At 46.5% G+C, this 20,923-nt stretch overlaps 1 protein-coding gene across 1 annotated transcript in view; it reads left to right on the top strand.

Moving 5' to 3' along the window:
* Flt1 (fms related receptor tyrosine kinase 1) overlaps positions 1 to 20,923 on the top strand; it is a 163,708-nt gene that overhangs the window by 104,512 nt on the left and 38,273 nt on the right. Inside the window, exons 15-16 of the mRNA XM_021162004.3 lie at positions 7,257 to 7,388; positions 17,196 to 17,302. Coding sequence (XP_021017663.1) covers positions 7,257 to 7,388; positions 17,196 to 17,302 — 239 coding nt within the window. The remainder of the gene's footprint in view (positions 1 to 7,256; positions 7,389 to 17,195; positions 17,303 to 20,923) is intronic.

Raw genomic sequence — 20,923 nt, 5'->3', positions numbered from 1 at the left:
GCCCTCTTCTAGCCTCTAGCTGTACACATGTAATGTATAGAACATACATGCAGGCAAAATACACATAAACAAAAAATAAAATAAAAATCTCTGTGTAGCTAGAAATAAATTTAACTTTAAAAGCAAGTTCTTGGGCTGGAGAGCTGGCTCAGCGGTTAAGAGCACTGACTGCTCTTCCACAGGTTCTGAGTTCAATTCCCAGCAACCACGTGGTGGCTCACAACCATCTGTAATGGGATCTGATGCCCTCTTCTGGTGTGTCTGAAGACAGCTACAGTGTACTCACATACATAAAATAAATCATTTTTTTTAACTTAGCAAGTTACTTAAAAAGAAAACATTCAATGACATAAAAGAACACACACACTAAGAAGAAAGAAAGAAAGATCCATACACATGAAATAAAAATAAATCAAAATAAGTCTTTTTAAAAGATGTGTTAGGAAGCTTCATTATTTAAATGCTGTGGTTCAGAGATGGACAAATGGGTTCTTGAAAGGGTAGAGAGCCCAGAAACAGAACCATAAATATATAGAAACTTGCAATCTCAGAACTGGTACCATAATTCAGAGGGAAAGAATATTTTATTCAATAATTAACACTCAGGTGAGCATGGCCACACGTGCCTTTAATCCCCGTACTCAGGAGGCAGAGGCAGGTGGATTGTAGCAGTGAATTAGCTAAAGTGCTTTGGTTCTTGGTGGGTCTGCTGCACCTACCCAAGGGCTCTCTGGATTCAAGAGTGAAAGACACACACACACACACACACAACACAGAGAGAGAGAGAGATTGAGAGAGAGGGGCTTGGAGATCCTTATCTGGATCTTGGTATGGAGATCTTGAGCCATAGTGGCTATGGATTCCAGAAGATTAAATCTCCGAGTTTAAGGAGATTTAATCGGGCTACACCTTTCATCTGGGATTAAAGGTGTGGTGGAACACACCTTTAATCTGGGCTACACCTTCTGCTGGAGACAATATAAGGACATTGGAAGAAGGGAGTCTAGCTCTTGCTCCTTCGCCTGCTTGCCGTGTGAGACTGAGTAACTGCTAGATCCTTGAACTTCCATTCACAGCTGCGACTGAACCATTGTTGGGAATTGGGCTGCCGACTGTAAGTCATCAATAAATTCTTTTACTATATAGAGACTATCCATAAGTTCTGTGACTCTAGAGAACCCTGACTAATACAGAATTTGCAGCCCTTAAATCTCATCCCTCTGCCTCTGAGTCAAGGCAATTCTCCTCTCTCCCTTGGTCCCTTGCCTAGGCAATCTGAAAGTCCTGCCCTGTCTCTCTGCCCAGCCGCTGGCTGGATGGCAATTCTTTATTATCAATTGAAGCCAGCTGGGGTCAGGAACCCTCAGGTCTGAAGTGCGGCTTTTGGGAGCCGCAATAAGACAAAGCACTAGAAGCAATTCTCAACAGTGGATTTCTGAGTTCGAGGCCAGCCTGGTCTACAAAGTGAGTTCCAGGACAAGGGCAAGGGCTACATAGTGAGACCCTGTTCCCTCCCCCTCCAATAAATAAATAAATAAATAAATAAATAAATAAAATAACACCACAGCGCTTAGCTGTCTATGTGGTAAAGATCATTTCCTCCCCTCCCACCACACACCTTTCTCCAAAGGAAAACTCAAAGACAGAAAACCAAATAAGGAAAAAGCTCGCAGCCATCAAACCTTCCGCCGCCGGGACTTCGTTCGTATTTATTTTCCCTGTTCCTGATGCAAAGCAGGTGCTCCTCTTATTTTACAGAGAGAAAAACATCCTCAGAGTGAGTGACTCCGAGGACTCAGCCAGTCCTAGGGAGAGCTCTGTGAGGAAGGCACATTGCCTTTCATGGAGGCTGAAGGTGTCCCCTTGGGCTCTTCTCCCTACATTGTTGCTTGAGCCAATCCCTGCACATATGTCTTCCCAGTGTGTATTTCCATTTCTTCTCCCCCCCTAGCTTCCTATCCTCCCATCCAGGCTGGGGGTGGCGGGAGGTGTGGGTCTCACCATTCCTTGCCTGAATTTCCAGTAGGGAGCCGGACTGCCCCATGCTGTTCTTTCCTCATTCCAGCCCCATCCTGCCTTCTGCGAGACTAAACTTCCCTGCATGCCATTGGCATGATGTCATTTCCACAGTCAGACATCTTCAGGACCCTCTTCCTCCAAGCTCTGATCAGAACTACCCCTGACTTCAGAGTTCCCCTTCATCTGCCAGTCATTCAAAAAACAGGGCTTTTGGAAGCAGGGATCACACATACACACACACACACACACGCACATACACACACTTGCGCGCACACATGCACACACAGTGCACACACACATGCACACACACAAGCACACATACACATGCACATACAATGCACACACAATACACATACACATGCACACAGGCACACATACACACCCACACACATGCACACACACATGCACACACAGGAAAGAATGGTAAGAGGGTGCACATTAAGCAGCAGTCATTTCACAGCAGTGGGAGGGATAGTTTTGGTTTGTGTGTCTTGTTTTACATGATAACGCAGCTCAATCCTGGTGAGAACGATGAAATCATGTACCATTGTTCACTTCCAGTACAACATGAATCGATTGTCCTAGTTTCCATCTCCACTGATGTGAGAAAACACTGACCAAAACCAAGTGCGGAGGAGAGAATTTATGTGGCTCACAGGTCATTGTCTGGCATTGAGGGACGCCAAGGCAGGGACTGAAGCAGAGACTAGGGACGGATGTTGCTTACTGGCTTGTTCAGCCTGCCTCCTTAGACAAGTCAGGGCCATGTCAATCATTAATCGAGAAAATGACAATGACTATACCAGTTGACATGCCAATGTGGATGGGAAAAATCTCAGGGGGCCCCACCTTCCACCCCCAACCCCAGTGAAGAGTTACAGGCAATGAACCACACTCCTTGGAAAGACAGAGTTAGCCTTCCTCAGAGATGAGCAACCTAATTGATTATCTAATGCCAATTGGTCAGCCCTAAAAACATATATATATGGATATACTCAGCAGGTTGTATTAACATATTTGTTCACTTATATATATAATTGTGTATTTGTGTATGTGTAACAATAATAATAATTAAACAAACAAGATATGAGGTTGAGATGGAGCAAAGTAAAGTAGGGAGATATGAGAGGGTTATATAATTCCAGCAGTTGGGAGGTAAAGGTAGAAGGTTGGTGAGTTCCAGGACAGCCTTGGCTACATAGCAAAAGCCCGTCTCTGGTGAAAAGGAAGAAAGGAAGAAAACAGGAACAGGCTGCCAGCTCCCTCCCAGGTCACCTTGACCTTGGAATCCTACTCTTCTTACTTCTTGGAAAGTTCTGGATTTAGGAACCACACCCTCTGTCTCTCCCTCCCTCTCTCCCTCCCTCTCTCCCAAATTACTTCTACCAGCGCATAAAAAATGCTATAAAGCTTTGCATCGTAAGAAGGAATTCCTGGGCTGGGGAGATGGCTCAGTAGTTAAGAATAGGAACGGCTTTTCAAGAGGACCAGAGTTCGATTCCCAGGACCCACACTAGTCAGCCGTGTCCCTAGTTCCAAAGGATCTGATGTCTCTGGCCTCCATGGGCATCTGAACTCATGTACAACCACACACACACACACACAATTAAAAACAGAAAAATAAAATTGTTCTTTAAAGTTCCCTTCTTGTGCTGAAGAGATGCCTTATTGCTTAAGAACTCTGGCTGCTCTCGCAGAGAACCCAGATTAAAGTTCCAGCACCCACATAGCAGCTCACAACCATCTACATCTGCAGTTCCAGGGGAGTCCAACACCTGCTTCTGGCCTCTATGTGCACCCACCGCATATGCATGGTGCACAGACAGACGTGCAGGCCACATGCTTACGCACATAAAATGAAAATAAGTAAAATCTTAAAAGTCTCCTCTCCAGCCACGTTGCTCTGTAGGCTCTTGCACGGAAGGAAACTCCTCACTGCCCCCATTGGGCACCGCCCTGTCTGTTTCCGTGTCCTTGTCAGGTTTTCCTCCATTAAAGTAGGCGGTTAGCTTCCTTCCTCAGTGCTGCGTGCTCTCTCCTGTGAAAATGTCTTTTGTCGCTTCCAGAAACCTCCCGGTTTTCTTGTCACCTCTTGTGCTCTCTCTCTCTCTCTCTCTTTTTTTTTTTTCTTCCACTTGGCCGATCTCCACCGCTCAGGCTGTGGCCACTCACTCGCCTTTCTTGGACTAACGGAGCCCACAGTCTTCATCTATCGCCCACGGGGTTTCTTCAGGTCCCGCCCTCTCTCTGTGCCCCAGATGAATCCACTCTTTGGATATGCAGTAGCCATCTTGAACAGAATTCTCGACCACCACCTTCATTCGGCTCCCCCATAATCTTCTTCATCTCCAGATGCTCCACATCCCAGTTGTCTACACCATTGGCTTAAGACATCAGCCTTCCATCGCCCCTCCCCTCATACTGCAGCCCAATCCAGAAGCAAGCCAGTTGATTCTTCAGAGAAACCCTGAAGTTGATCACCACTTGTGGCATCAGAACTCTAGTTCAAGCCTTTCAGTAGAAAACCCCCAAACCAGCCACCCTCTTTTCCATGTCTGCCTGCTGCCGTGCCATCTTATAATGATTAATGGCTTCTCTCTCTCTCTCTCTCTCTCTCTCTCTCTCTCTCTCTCTCTCTCTCCCTCTTTCTTCTTGTGCTACCAGGGAGGGACTCTAGGACCTTCCTTGCTCATTTGGGGAAAGCACTCTAGCACCAAGCCACACCCCCAGCTCATCTCACAGTGGGTTGTTTTGGTTTATGGTGGTTTTGTTGGTTGGCTTGGTTTTGTTTCTGAGACAGAGCCATGTAGCACAGGTTGGCCTCAAGCTCACTGGATAGCTGAGGCTAACCTTGCTGTCTCCACTTAGACTTGTAAGGGTTACAGGGGTGTGCTACCACACTCAGCTTGCCAACAGATTTACTTATCATCCATCTATCTATCTGTCTGTCTGCCTACCTATCCATCCATCTATCTACTTATCTATCTATCTATCTATCTATCTATCTATCTATCAATCATCAACCTGTCTATCTATCATTTATCTACCTGTCTGTCTATCTAAATACATATTATTTTATATGTATGTACGTGTACCTGAGTGGACTTGGAAGAGGGCATGGGATCTCCTGGAGTGACAGGCACTTACGAGCTGCCTGATGTGCGTACTGTGAATTCAACCCAGACCCCCTGCAAGCACAACAAGTACTCTTAGCTGCAGGGCCATCTCTCTAACCCTAAATTGTTACGATGCTTGGGAAGAGGTCAGGATAGGTGTCCTGGCCGCTTCTTTCCTCTGCTTGCTTCCCGAGTACTTGGTACTCAGTACTGAGCTGCAGAGGTCTTGCTCCTCCTCGCCACCACTCTTCCTCTTCTTCAGATTGCTTCATGTGTATGAGTGTCTGTCTGCCTGTATGCACATGTATGACATGCATGCCCGGTGCCCACAACGGTCAGAAGAAGGCGTTGGTTCCCCCTTGGAGCTGGAGTCACAGATGATTGTGATGTATCATGGGAGTTCTGGGAACAGAACCCAGGTCCTCTGCAAGAATAACGTGCTCTTAAGCATGGAGACACCTCTTCAGCCCCTTATTTCTCACGTGGGCTCATTCTCATCTGCTACTCACTCTGCCTGTGATGCCATCTGCCAACCCATCAGAGGCTTGTCTCTCCCCACTCTCTAGGTCCCCCAATTAGAAGAGCCGTTCCATTTAGACTGCCCTGTCTGCAACAATCGCCCTCCTTAGCGCCACCTTCACTGCAGCCTCTCAAGCAAGCCTGCTCTCCTCATAGGCTTCACTAGAAACAAGAAGGGAGCCCTTTGTAGGCAAGGATGGCATTAGTCTGCCACTGTCTGTATCTAACCCTCTGGCACGTAAATATTTTTCATCTGAGCAAACAAATTACCTTTTTAAAAGTCTATTAAAAAAAAAAGATTAAAGGGGCAAGTGGATGCTCAGTGGTTGAATGTTTGTATAAAATCCCTGGGTTTAAATGGGGTGGAGCAGAGAGATAAATAATAAGGCAATGTGAAGGGTTGGTATTTAGCTCTTCTACCATCTATTTATCTACCGTCCATCTATCTACCTGTCTTTCTGCCTATTTATCCATCCATCCATCCATCCATCTACTTATCTATCTATCTATAATCTACCTATCATTTATCTACCTATCTACCTGCTTATCTATCTATTGATCTATTGATCTATCATCCATCTATCTACCTGTCTGTCTATCTACCTATCATCTATCAATCTATCATCTATCATCTATTGATCTGTTTGTCTATAATTTGCCTGTCATCCATCACCCACCTCTCTGTGTCTGTCTGTCAGTCTGTCTGTGTGTCTACCTATCTGTGTATCTATCCCATCTTCCTGTTTTCGAATGTGGTCAGGGACACTGACTTCCTCTCCAGGACAAGCCCTCAGTGTGTGCTCACTATCGCCTCTTATCTCATTCCTTGCTTTCTCGGTTCACCTCTGACAGTCCCTCAAGCTTCAACTCAAGGCCCACCTCTGCCTCTACGCACCCCTCCCTAGGTGCTCACTGGCATTCTTGTTAACTGTCTGTTCCCCAGACTCACACTAATGGGAGAACAAATACCTAGTAAACACTTGGTGACAGTACTCGGTAGAGGCCTCTGTGTCTCAAAGCTTTTCAGGGGTCTGAAAATTCATGGCAGTCTATGTAGTACTGAGTATTAAGTACTTACATCTACTGAGCACTCACTACCACAATACCCGTGCTTTGAATGGGAACTGCTTTCATTTTATATGAAGACTAGGGAAAACAAAACATAGATTGAGTAAGTGATCTGCCTATAGGCTAAGGTGTGGCTTCAAACAGCCTGCCACACTCTTTTCTGCCAGGCTGCACCACCTCATCAGGCCCTATGCCACAACTGTGCTATGGGTTAAGCTGCGTTAAGCTGTTCTTGATCGTGTTGCTTAATAATGGGGAGTCTCCATTTTCTCTGTGTGATGGGGACAAGGCATCAACTTCTGAGTGTTTGGAAGCATCAAGCTCTGGTCTGGGGACTGCAGGGTGCTTGGCTCCCCGCATGATTGGACAGACATGCTGGTCAGCCCTGCGGAGAATGAGCAAAAGACCCCATCTGGGGTTAAATCGGGCTCAGAACCACTTCCGGGAGCCTGTGAGAGGAAGGCACTAGGCTTCCTGAAGGCTGTTTGGGTTTGTCCTCCAGACCTGCTAATGTAAACATCTCTCGCTCCCCAGGAATTATTTTAGGACCGGGAAACAGCACGCTGTTTATTGAAAGAGTCACAGAGGAGGATGAGGGTGTCTATAGGTGCCGAGCCACCAACCAGAAGGGGGCCGTGGAAAGTGCAGCCTACCTCACCGTGCAAGGTAAACAGCTGGTAGCTCAGACACCTGTTTCCCTGTTTGCTTAACTACCCCCAACACCCCATCCCCAACCCCCTCCCATCCCCACCCCTGTCTCTCATCTCTTGTCTCTCCCCCTCCCTACCCCCTACCCCTATATCCGGTCTCCTCTGGCAGTCCAGCGGGTTCTTTCTGTACCTCTTTCTCCTTGCCTGATGACACTGTGTGGCTCCATCAGAAGGAAGCGGTTGGCTGTCCTTGGATGCCCCAACCCAGCAGTTTTCGTAGGGGAAGTACTTCCCGGAAGACGGAGAGCCTGGTGTGCCACCAACGCTGTGGATAAAATTACTCAGGATGACCCAAGGGATTCATATCTGTGAGAAATAAGGTCAGGAAGAAAGAGGAGACCCACCCACTGAAATTGTCCATCGCTAGCGCCCCCCACCCCCTTTTTCTGAGTGTTGGAAATTATAGATGAGATACTTTTTCATCTGCTGGTTTTTATCACAAGGTGACACAAATTATTCTCAGAAGCAATACATACAGGACAGCTCACACCTCAGACACTGCCCTGCAAGCACCTCCTCTTGGCCCTCAGATAGTTTATTGAAGAACGAAGCACAAAGTGGCTGGCTCCCACCCTGGCTGCGGCCACGTGGCTTCCATTTAGCAAACAGTTTCAGCCCAGGTTTCGGTTTTTCCGTGCTAAGCACCATCCCGACACAACGTACATCATCGTAAGATTGCCGGGCACCTCTTAGGTACCAATATCAATGGCGTGTGGAGATTTGACATGAAAAGATGGAGATTTGTTCAGGAGCCATTCCACAGTGCTCAGGGGTGCATTTGAGAGCATGGGAATGGTTCTTGGGAAAAACCAAGAAGGAAGAAAAGCTGAAATTATCCTACTACAAACCTGTACTTCCAAAAAGAGGATAGTATTCCCCAAACAGCCTGAGGGATGGTCCTATCTATCTCCCAAATCATCCTTGTTTTAAAATGGTCTTCCGATTCTGCCCACACATTAAATAAGACTAGGGAAACTTCTTGCTCTGTCTTTAGCATGATCATCAGGTATGGCCACTGGAGCAGCTGCATCAGGCCAGGGAGAGCAGAAAACAAGAGATGCCCGTCAGCCTTGCTTAAAGGTGTTACAGTGGACCCATGAGGTGTGTAGAGCAGTTAGGAAGCCCCCAGAGGTACAAAGAGGTCACCAAAAACTCAGTCGGCCAATCGTGGCCCCGATGAAGGAAGTTTCCTTTCTTCTGACCCCACCTCCACCCACCCCATGGCTGCTTCACCTTGCTAAGTTATCTGTCCCTGTGCTCTCTAGTAGGCAACATGGTCAGCAGTGGTTACACATCTGGTGGAGTGGGAGAAGCCCTGGCATGAAGTAAGAATGTGCAAGCCAGTGTGTGAATTGTCCCTCTTCTGCCGGGATAATCTGGGCATCTCAGAAGCCATGTTACTTGGCCTTGTGTTTTACAACATCTGTGACCCTAGTATTCCCCTGAGACTGCCCTCTAAAGCCTAACAGACGGTGAGGTTTTGGGGGCATGGGTATCAGCTTCAAAGAAGGATATATCTTAAAGTTTATTTATTTATTATCTATAAGTACAACTGTAGCTGTCTTCAGATACCCCAGAAGAGGGCATCAGATCTCATTACATATGGTTTTGAGCCTCCATGTAGTTGTTGGGATTTGAACTCAGGACCTCCGGAAGAGCAGTCAGTGTTCTTACCTGCTGAGCCATCTCTCCAGCCCCAGAAGGATATATCTTGAATTGGGAACAGTTTGCAAGTTGACAGTAAACAGAACTGGGGAAGCCTGCATGTGAGTGAGGGCCAGGTTCTCCAAGGACTCTGGGCTCACAGAATTAATGTGGTCTTCATGTGATGCCATTCAGGGCCGTGGACTGCAGTGATCTTCAGATCATCTTATAGTTGAAAATGGAGGGCTGGAGAGATGGCTCGGTGGTTAAGAGCACTGGTTGGTCTTCCAAAGAACCAGGGTTCGATACCCAGCACCACATGACAGCTCACACCTGCCTATAACTTCAGTTCTAGGGGGATTCAATACCTTCAGACAGACATATATGCAGACAAAATACTAATACACATAAAATAAAAATTAACATTGCACATACCTTTAATCTTAGCACTAGGGAGACCGAGGCAAGTGGATCTCTGAATTTGGGGCTAGCCTGGTCTATAGGGTGAGTTCCAGGACAGCCAGGGCTACACAGAGAAACCCTGTCTCAGAAAGAAAGAAAGAAAGAAAGAAAGAAAGAAAGAAAGAAAGAGAGAGAGAGAGAGAGAGAGAGAGAGAGAGAGAGGGAGGGAGGGAGGGAGGGAGGGAGAGAGAGAGAGAGAGAGAGAGAGAGAGAGAGAGAGAGAGAGAGAGAAAGAAAGAGAAAGAAAGAAAGAAAGAAAGAAAGAAAGAAAGAAAGAAAGAAAGAAAGAAAGAAAGATCAGAAAAGGAAGAAAGGAAGGAAGAAAAATAAGGAAGTGGACTCTTGCCCTTGAACTTCTGATTCCTGTCACTGAGGGTCTGAGCATACCCTAGTTTCAGATGTGATTTCCTGGTACACTCCTACCTCGCCCAGTCGAGTTTAGGAAATGTAGGCACACGGGTTGTGTCTGTGGCTATGTTTAACAGATTTAAAGAGGTTCAGGAATCAGCCAGGAAGGAAACGGTCTGCTCATTTTATTCCCTTTGCAAAAGGAGCCTTATACTCGCAGATAAAACAATGTGTTATTTTGGTATCTGAAAAGGATAAATGGACTGTGGAGTCCGAGTGGCTTCTTTAAATAATTACAGGTCTTGTTTGCTTTGGACAGGACTTTGGGCACATGTGGAGCTGGGGTGGGGGTGGGCGGTGTGGGGTGGTGTTGTTCCAGTGTCAAGACCACAGTAAAGCTGTCAGCAATCAAGATGGTTTCTGAAATTAACATATTTGGCCCACTTGTAGCCAAACACTTAAGCGAAGCTGCCTCTTATCGAGACTGAAAGCTAGACTCCACACAAGGACTTTCCTGCAGCAGACTTAGGCGTGGCTGTGCTTAACCGTATCCACAATTATTAGGACAAGGCTTTAGAATGAAAACAGCTCAAAACAAAGCATGTCTCAATGCTCCCCTAACCCTAATCCTAACCCTAAGCCTAAACCTAAGCCTAAGCCTAAGCCTAAGCCTAACCCACTCCCCGGGAGTGCTCCATTCCCCATTCCCCGGGTCCTCTTTGACCTGCAGGCATCCTCCTTGGCCCTGAGCATGAAGGTGCTAAACTAACTTAGGACTTCCTGTTTCTCTTTCTCTCATAGATGCTCACAATTTTCAGAGTCCCAAGTAACAAACCATGCTCAAAAAAGATGGAAGTGAAGCCAGGCGTGGTGGCGCACGCCTTTGATCCCAGCACTTGGGAGGCAGAGGCAGGCGGATTTCTGAGTTCGAGGCCAGCCTGGTCTACAAAGTGAGTTCCAGGACAGCCAGGGCTACAGAGAAACCCTGTCTCGAAAAACCAAAAAAAAAAAAAAGATAGAAGTGTCTACCCCTAAGTGTACTTAGGATGTTAAAGGCCCTAAATATACATAGCTCTTTCTTTTTTTAAACATTCAACTCCAAACTATGGCATAGAACTGTAATAATACATTTGGTCTGTCCACCTTTGTAAACTTTTTTTGATTGGTTGGTTGGCTGGTTGTTTGTTTGTTTGTTTGTTTGTTTAATGCTTTCTAAGAATCCGTATAGACCAATTTGGATTTAAAGAATTTTTAAAAGGGTGCCTAAGTTCAGTAAAGATGAGTAAGATATATATAGATAGTTCTTGAAGCCAAATAATTAGACTTCAAGCATACTCATCTCATTTCTTCTCATGGAAACTAGGCTTACATGAATCTACATAGAGTATCCCAGACATAGATGGTAGCTTAGTTAGGAAGGCCTGAATATGTTAATTATACCCTGTCAAAGCACGTGGTATACTGTGTTAAGCAAGCATGCACAAATATACTTGATTCTTTTATTATTTTATGAATGTGAGTGCTTTGTCTTCATGTACATGTGTGCATCGTGTGCATGCAGTGCTTGCAGAGGGGACCCTAGAACTGGAATCGCAGAGGGTCGTGAGTCACCATGTAGGTGCTGGGACTTGAGCCCAGGTTGTCTAGAAGACCAGCCACAAGTTTTAACCATCCAGCCATCTTTCTATTCCCACCTCAACTCCCTGCTTAAGTATTTGCCTCAACCCTGTGAGCAAGTATAGTTGTTGAAAATAAGACGTTAGTAAGACCTACAGAGGGGTCAAATGACATCATAGGGATACTAGGCTAGGAAGTGACAGAGCTGAGAATGGGAACCGCTTGCGTCCCTCTCCTGCCCTGGGTCACATAGAGGGCGGGGGTCCTCCCGGCAGCAGGGTGTCTCCACCTCAGGAGCTGAGTCACTCTTGGAAGATTCCCTCCTTTCCTAGTTCTTCAGTTTCTGCACTACAAAATGGGACCGTTCATGATGGTTGACTAACCTTCCCAGGACCGTCACAGGATGAAGAGGGTCTGTCATGATAAGATCTGAAGTGTTAGCTATTATTAGTATTGGTTAGTGTGTTTCTCTACTCCAGCGTAACTTTTAGTATCACATAGCTTCCTGGCCTTACTGTGAGTCACCTGGATGGCGTACCAAACCGCCGTATTCCTATTGGGTTAAGGACTGGCTTGGGATAAGAACATTTGTTCTTGTGTTACAGAACAAATGTCCCAAACCGCAATTTTAATTATTTTCTTTCTTCCTTCTTTTCTTCCTTAGCCTGAAATTACTCTCAAAAAGGTACTTCATACATATCACGGTCCTGAAGAGAAGATCCAAACTGATCTATACAGATTCTTAGAAAACATTAAAAACAAACAAACAAACAAACAAAAAAGCCTGTTACAAAGATGGACAGGCCTATTGTACTATTCTAGTAAGCTACATTAAAGGTCAGAGGTCAATTGAATCTCAGGTAGAGCCTGGCTGGGATCTGTTCCATACCTGCGGTTCTCAATTATGAAATTTACCAGGTTTATTTTGTTTGTTAGTTGGTTGGTTGGTTTTTTTGTTTATTTGTTTGTTTGTTTTTTGAGACAGGGTTTCTCTGTGTATCCCTGCCTGTCCTGGAACTCACTTTGTAGACCAGGCTGGCTTCAAACTCAGAAATCCGCCTGCCTCTGCCTCCCAAGGCATGCGCCACTGCTGCCCGGCTTTACTGGGGGGTTCTTGAATCTGCTTCGACCTTACCAGTTCTTCTGTCTGGTGGCAACGGTCCACCTGCGCTGAGCTGTCTCTCCAGTCCATAAAACTGTATTTAAAAGTCCAAGGAGGTTGAGAGAAGTGGCAGGAAGTGAGGCAAGATTCAAATCATACCTGACAGCAGTTTGCATGTTCACCCCTCTTGTCTAAAAAATTTAAAAAGAAACTGAGGCTTTTGGTCTATTACACAGCTGCTCACAGGCTCATACAAGAATGTTTTCCCAATTTCTGATGACAGTTGCTCTAGTTGTGCTCCCCCACCCCATTCTTCCCCACCCCACTCCACCCCACAACCCTCTCTGGGCAGGGTGGGTTCTGGAGCTAAAACTCCCTGGTGATTGGCTTCTTGGGAACTCACCTGGTTATGTTCTGTGAGCTGAGCTGATGGCTCTGGCGCCTGAGGCACTGGCAGCCTGCTACCACACAGTGCCACATGCCAGGCCAGTGTGTGGATGCCTAGCTACGGAGAAAACACCTAGACGTTTCTTAGGCTAGTCTTCCCAGCCAAAGCCTGTCCCTGGCTATAGTCCTGCAAAGGCATGCGGCCAGTTCACTGAGCCAGAACTGCGCACAAAGAACCCACCACCATTGCCACCAGACAAGTTCAAGACACGGCACCACACAGATTCCTGATCCCCACCCCCTCAGAATTCAGACAACCTGCTAAGTGGTACCCAGAGAGATGACATGCAGCCCGGGGAGGGGCAACTGGCAGGGGAACAGGAACCTATACCAAAAGGCGCCATTATAGGCTTGGCCACATTCTTATCAGCATCCTGAGTGAAAACAGAGACATGCTGGGTCCTTCTGCACACATCTCATGACCCTGAGCACAACACTCTCTCCTAATAATTGTCAAGTCCCACCCACACTGCCTCTGCCCATGAGCAGCTGGGCTATTTTGTAGACTGGACTGATCACCTGCCACCAGCCTGTTAAAGCGTGCGGGGCAGGGGGGCAGGGGGGTAGGGGCGGTACGGGGAGTTGGGGGAGGGTGTTGTGTGGGGAAGTGGCTAGTCAGGCTAGTGTGTATGTAGAAAAAGCGCCCAGGGACCAAAGTGTGTCCTGACAGCTCTTTTGCAAAGAGCAATAGAAACAAAACTATCGAGTAGAACTCAGATGTCACCGTGTAAAAGGCTAAGATTTTTATTTACTAAGCACTGAGTACTGATGTTAAATTGAGCCTGATGTTCTTCTTAACGGTATTCTAATGAGCTGGTCCCTCAAACGTGTGACTGCATATAAATAGTCCCACCCGAAAGGAATTTTGCTTGAGTAAGGGCTATGGAATTAGACTTCGGGGGCCAGTTTCCTGTCCCGTGGAATGCACTGGGAAAGTTCCCACAGTCAGACAGGGCCACTTGCTTCATGTTCCATGTTGGATTCCTGCACAAGGACCCTACAAGGCCATCAGCATCTGTGACAGTCAAAGGCCACTGCAGCGTACATTTAGAAGGCTCCTGTCATACTACAAAACTTATTGTAGCATGCGTGTGTGTGTGTGTGTGTGTGTGTGTGTGTGTGTGTGTGTGTGTGTGTGTGTACACGCTCGAGCATGCATAGTAGAAGAAATCCATACTCCCATGAACTTTGGTTTACACTTTTCTCACTCTGGGGGATCTATATTGAGATTAAAGGACAAAAGAAAATATAAGACCTAAGCATTTTAAGTTTCAACTTAATTTTTAAAATTGGGAGCGGGGCTGGAGAGGTGGGTTTTCGAAGGAATTCACTCTGGGTGCTCTGCAGAAGACCCTGTTCAGTTTCCAGCCACATGGTGGCTCACAACCATCTGTAACTCTAGTTCCAGGAGCTCCAACGCCCTCTTCGGGCGTCCAGAAACACTGCATGCCTGTGGCACACACACGTACATACACACTGGCAAAACACCCATGCACGCAAAATAAAAGCAAACCAGTATTTTAAAAAAAAATTGGCAAACTAGAGCCTTATCGTACAACATATGAACCTCCACTGAGCTATACATATTTGAATTGTATGCTGACAGTCATGGAGAGCACATGTTGTCACTGAGGCAGGGGAATGACAGGATTGGATCTGTGGCCCTGGAAAGGAGCGAAAGTGGCCTGAGGCAGTCAAAGATAGGCAGATGAGAACGGAAGAAGGTTCTCTAGGCAGCGACAGAGGATGAAGAGGAACGAATTCCTTCACCAACCCTGAAAACAGCCCAGGTAGGACAGAGGACATTGCCTCTCTTAAGTGCCTGATGAACTCCCATAAAGGCTCAGAAGATCCGAGGAAAGGAGGAAGTGGCAGGACCCTTGGATGTGTGGTTGTTAAGGACTCGGATCCCCTGGGTTAAAATCACAGCACCACTGCTCACAGGCAAGAGGATTAATCATCAACTTCGTCATTCAAGAACTGGGGAAAGTCTACCTGACAGTGTTGGCAGGAGTCTTGCTGAGCATCAGCACGGCCTCGCACATTCTTACTGTGATTCTGTGCAGGCGACCTCAACGACTCCAACTGCCAACAGCATCGCTCCTGCTTTGTTCCATGCTCAGAGTCCCATGATGCTCCGGGCCCCGCCCTGTGCTTCCTATCATACTGACACCAAATACAAAGACATTAGCCTTACTTTGTTTTTTAAGATTTATTTATTATTATATCTAAGTACACTGTAGCTGTCTTCAGATGCACCAGAAGAGGGTGTCAGATCCCATTACAGATGGTTGTGAGCCACCATGTGGTTCCTGGGATTTGAACTCAACACCTTTGGAAGAGCAGTCAGCGCTCTTAACCACTGAGCCATCTTTCCAGCCCTGTTTTTTGTTGTTGTTGTTTTGTGTTGTTTTGTGTTGTTGTTGTTGTTGTTGTTGTTGTTTGGAACGAGGTCTCCCATGTAGATATCCCATCACCAAGGATGGCTTTGACTCTCTTGCTTCCACCTGTCAAGGTGATTATAGGCATTTGCCACTACAACCAGTTCATGTTGTGCTGAGGAGGATCAAACCCAGGGCCTCGCGTATGCTAAGCAAGCACTCTACCAACAGGGCTACATTCCCAGCCCACAAACAACCTTTCTAAATGCTTCCGAGGTCTGCAGAGATGGCCGCAAAGTTGGCAAAGGCTTTGGCCATGCAGACCTGATTGCTTGAATTTCATTTCCTGGGACCCACGTGAAAAGCTGTGATCCCTGCTCTCCTAAGGTGAGATGGATGCAGAGACAGGAGACTGACCCAGAAGCTCCTGAGCCAGCTAGAAAGAAATACTCAGCACAGTGACTGAAACGAGAGGGACCTTGCCTACAGAACGAGACAGAAGGAAAGACCCAACTTCCAAAAATGTTAGCCTCTGATCTCCACACCTGCGCTGTGACACATACCCGGCCCCCTGCCCCCAATAAATATATACTTTTTAAAATGCTTCCGAGGTGGATGGATTCAATGTCCTCTGGAAGAGGTATTTTTAAATAAGTTTGATTGGCAGGCAGGAAGGCAGAGAAGGGCATCATGAGAGCCGGAAGGGCAAAAGGAAAGCCCCAGTCACGGGAGATGCGGCACTTACTGATGCCGTAGGAGGCTTTAGCTCATCCTGGCTGAATCACGACAGAGAATCCCCCAGTGAGGTACCCATGTTTGTAACTATGATATTGCTGTCATGTATCCTTAGGGAGGGCCCAGTGTGTGTGTGAACACAGAGCCCCCGTCATGCGTAAGAAGAACAAGTCTCATCTGGCCTTGGCCTAACCTCCTTTGTCATTATAGTTGAGTCAAGAAAGCCGTGCTCAGGCCCAGTGGTGTGTGTGTGTGTGTGTGTATGTGTATGTGTATGTGTATGTGTATGTGTATGTGTATGTGTATGTGTATGTGTATGTGTATGTGTGAGTGTGCTTATATGTTTGTGTTTGTGTAAGCATGTGAGTGTGTGGGATGTATGTATGTGTGATAGAGCTACTGTGTGTGCATGAGAGAGAGAGAGACAGACAGACAGACAGACACAGAGACTGTCCTGGGTATCTCCCCTACAGTGTTCAGCCTTGGTGCTATGAGCCATGGAATCAGCATGACTGGATGAGAAGCAGGCCTGAGGTCCTCTCTTTCCTCTTAGCCAGTGCCTCTGGCTGCCGAGGTCAGAGCCCCAGAGGCAGGGAGCAGCACTGTGGTAATGCAGAGCGGCTGCCCCAGAAGAAGCAGGCAGGCGATCATGAGTTTTAGTTTTATTTTTATTTCCATGTTTGCTTTGAAGAATTTTGTGAGTCCCAAAGCGGCCCCTTTTATGTCTTTTCATTTTTTTCTTTAGAATTTCCTCCAAAACCCATCAGGCAGATTTAACATTTCACAGATTTAGCACTTTAATGAACCACCCTCTCCCCTAATTTCCTTCCATCTTTATTTTCTCTTCTGATTTTTAATTAATTATTTCTTAGAATATTGGTTACAAAGTCAGCAGAATTTCTGGAAAGCCCTTCCGGGTGCAAGTTCACAGCCTGGCTCAGAAACCATGTGCTCCCACAGATGCCCAGCTAGAATGAGCAGAGACCTCACTTCTTTTATAGCATCTTTGTGATTTTTCTCTCTCTAGGAACCTCAGACAAGTCAAACCTGGAGCTGATCACGCTCACGTGCACATGCGTGGCTGCGACCCTCTTTTGGCTCCTTCTAACTCTCTTCATCAGAAAACTGAAGCGGGTAAGAAAACAGAAGATATGACCGCCAAGCCATGCGATCCCCCACTGCCCATGTGAACTTGTCCATCGTTCAGGTCTCACTGGGGCAGTCATCATGTTGAGTGGGAGCGGGGGTCTCACTGGGGCAGTCATCATGTTGAGCGGGTGTAGGGGGGGAATGTTCAGCAAAAGTGAATATGGTAAGAAGAGGCTGCTGCTCTGGTTAGGGGAGGAGGTGAAGGGGTAGGGTGGGTGTCCTCTGGAATTGAAGCCTCCCCTCATAGACCAGAGCAAGCAAGAGTTGACCCACACACGCTCAGGAAATAAAGAGGTGCAAGAAAGAATCGTGACTGCCTACCGGGTTGGAGCTGAGAGCTCTAACTTGAGAAAGGCAAGATTTCTGCGTTTCCTAGAGAGTCTCCTAAATGGTTGTCCCATGCCCTGTGGGTAACATCTTATGCATGGTCTCAGTTCATCTTACCAAAATGTCGGAGAGAGAGAGAGAGGTATTGATATTCCCCGTTTTAAAGAGGGAAAGTGAGGTTCCCTGAGGTAAAGGCATGGGTCCAAATGTCACTATGGTAGTTTGATTCTGAGCACAGGCTTGTCTGACCTCAGCGAGAGTCAAAATCATATAAGGCATGCTTGGTCATTGGAATGGGAGTGGTGACTGGCAGCCATCTTCCATGTTCATATGAGGTATCAGTCTTCTGCCAAATGGAACGTTTGGTTTTGAGACCTGAGCAGGCCACTGCTTTGGAAGGAAACAATTGTCTTGAAAGAAGAGAATACATCTTCTGGGAAAATACTTGATTAAGATGCTTAAGTCGAGATGCTTGAGATAGACTTGAAAGAGAATAACTGTAAGGGATGAGTAAACAAAGAAAGAAAGAAACAAAGCACAGAGTAACCCGACCCTCTCCTCCCCTAACTGGAACAGCAGCCTTCTTACTCAGCAAGACCTAACAGGATAAGACTGGAAAGATCTAGAACAGATTTAAGAGGGCTTTTTATGCTGCCAAGATTCCACAGCTTATGCGTTGGGTGTGAGAGATCGACTGAAACTTGAGTGGAAGAAGCAAAGGTCAGAGATGACTAAGTGGTTTCTCTAACCACAATGCTAATTCCTCATTGATAAAGGACCTACTTACACACGGCAGAGCCAGTCTTAGAACAATGGCTAACTGTACTGATGCTTGCTAGAAACCAGGTCCTGTTCTAACAGGTTGGTCAATCATTTCATACCCATAGTGACCCTCTCAGATAAGTACAATTGCTATTACCATTTCACAGATAAGCAAGCTAGGTTTAGAGGTGTTAAACCACTTGCCTGGGAGGTCATTTGGCTGTGCACAAGGGGTGGCTCCGATGGAGGCAGCTGTCTTCCATGCCAAGTGCTGAGCAGCTGCTCAGAGATATCATCAATTAAAAGAATAAATATCTGTCAGCTAGTACTCTGTCAGCACGCTTCCCTCACAGGTCCACATGGTGTTCCCTCTCTCTGCCTTATTGAGCTAACACATTGAGTTTCGCAGGAGACACGTGGGTTCCACTCTAAATCCTTGCCACCTCCCCATCCTGCATAAATGCAAGGTGCCTCTCGCTAGGTTTCAGCTGGCGTGTGCTCTTTAATGGTTGCCTTGGCGATGTGCAACGTGAAAAACACATTAGTTTTCCTCTGAGCACCCGGCACCTATAGCCTGACACCGTCGGCCTTGCTTCTTATCTTTGACTTTTCAACTTTCTTGGATGCTGAGCAAACTCTCTGCCCTGAGCTATTTGTCCCACGTCCTAATGATTCTTTTTGCAAAGTGAATGATTGCAAGCAAGTGATGGATGAGGTGAGCTGTGACTGCTCACAACGGGCTGAGTCAGGGCTGAGGAATGTGGCGGCTGTGAGATGGTGTCTATGGAAGGGTTTGTCCCTCACTCCGTGCCTCCTCCTGGTTAAGGGAGGAGAAGGCCAGCCTTATTGCCATGAAGTTCATGTAACTTTGAGGCAAGGATTCTGTGGGAAAGCGCTCATGCTTTCTGTCCCATCCAAGACTCTGCTCACAGAAACTCGGTAATCAATGCCGGAGATGTGTCCATTAGCAGGAAACGAACCTGCTGACAGATCCTAACTGTCAATCTACTTCTCTGTGATCTGCCACAGTGGCTGCTTTCTGGGTTTAATTTGTCACCACACACAGCTGTCATGTGCACTTGACCTCTGAACAATGCCTTAAGGAACTCAAAATGTGTCTATAGTTATGCCTCAGGTTTTTGTTTTATTTTGTTTTGAAATGATCAGCCTCTATTTCTGAGACTAGACAGGACTTTGCATAAGCCTCTGTTCTAATGGCCCTACTGGACTCTATGGTCTTTTTGGAGAGTAAACCAATTAAGAGCTGCAGGTATCTGACTAGTTAGATGCTTAAGAAATGTCTACATTTCCCTAGGGACCCTGGATTAACTTGGCCACTCCTGGCTTTCTTATAAATTCAGAAAAAAAACAAAATAATAAAATAATCCCTCCCACACACACAATGCGTATCCATATTCACAGAGTGGTGCTGGAGAGATGGCTCGGTGATTAACAGCATTTGTGGTTCTTCCAGAGAACCTCCGTTCTGTTCCCAGTACCCACATTATGGCTCACAAGCATTAGTAACTCCAGCTCCAAGGGATCCGATGTTTCCATAGGCACCAGCCAGGTATGGTGCTCTTCCGTCCACGCAGGCAGAATGCACATACACAAAAAGGAAAAATGCTAGTCTTTTTACAAAAGATGTTCAGAGCAGCCACAGAAAGCTCTCGGTCATTGTTTAGAATTGTATTAAATGTTCTTCATCTTTCTTTTCTTTTCTTTTCTCTTCTTTTCTTCCTTTCTTTCTCCCCCGCCCCCCGGCTATCCCCACATGCTCTGGCCATGCTCTGGCCATATTTATTTCATATATGTGAGTCCACTGTCACTGTCTTCAGACACAGCAGTAGACAGCATTGGATCCCATTACAGATGGTTGTGAGCCACCATGTGGTTGCTAGGAATTGAACTCAGGACCTCTGGAAGATCAGTCAGTGCTCTTAACCACTGAGCCATCTCTCCAACCCTTTGTTTTTCTTTCAAAAGACAAGCTCTCATAGGGTTGCCTCAGAACACGAGATGTATGTGAGGCCAGTGAAGGTTTGGGGCACACTCATTCAAGATAGGATGCCATTACACTGGAAATGCCGTGAGAGAAAAGTAAAGAGCTGTCCCACAGAGACACCACACTCCAGTGTGGGCATCTCAGACACTGTCCTATTGCCATGAAGAGACACCATGACCAAGGCAACTATTAAAAGAAAGCATTTCACTGGGGGCTTGTTCACAGTGTCAGGGGGTGAGTCCATGACCATCATGGCAGGGAGCACGGTGTGGCAGTGGAGCAGTAGCTGAGAGCAAAGTAACAGGCAGAGAGTAGAATGGGCTTGGCCTGGGTTTTCAAAACCTCAAAGCCCCACCCCTAGGACATGCCTCCTACTGCAAAGCTACATTAAAGATTTACTCATTTTATTTATATGAATACATTATAGCTGTCTTCAGGCACACCAGAAGAGGGCGTCAGATCCCATTACAGATGGTTGTGAGCCACCATGTGGTTGCTGGGAATTGAACTCA

This window comes from Mus caroli, unplaced genomic scaffold (assembly GCF_978045245.1).
Source record: "Mus caroli unplaced genomic scaffold, Mus_caroli_1 scaffold_4, whole genome shotgun sequence".
Taxonomy (NCBI): domain Eukaryota; kingdom Metazoa; phylum Chordata; class Mammalia; order Rodentia; family Muridae; genus Mus; species Mus caroli.
Note: the sequence above shows the minus strand (reverse complement) of the source record. Positions and strands in the feature narration are given on the sequence as shown.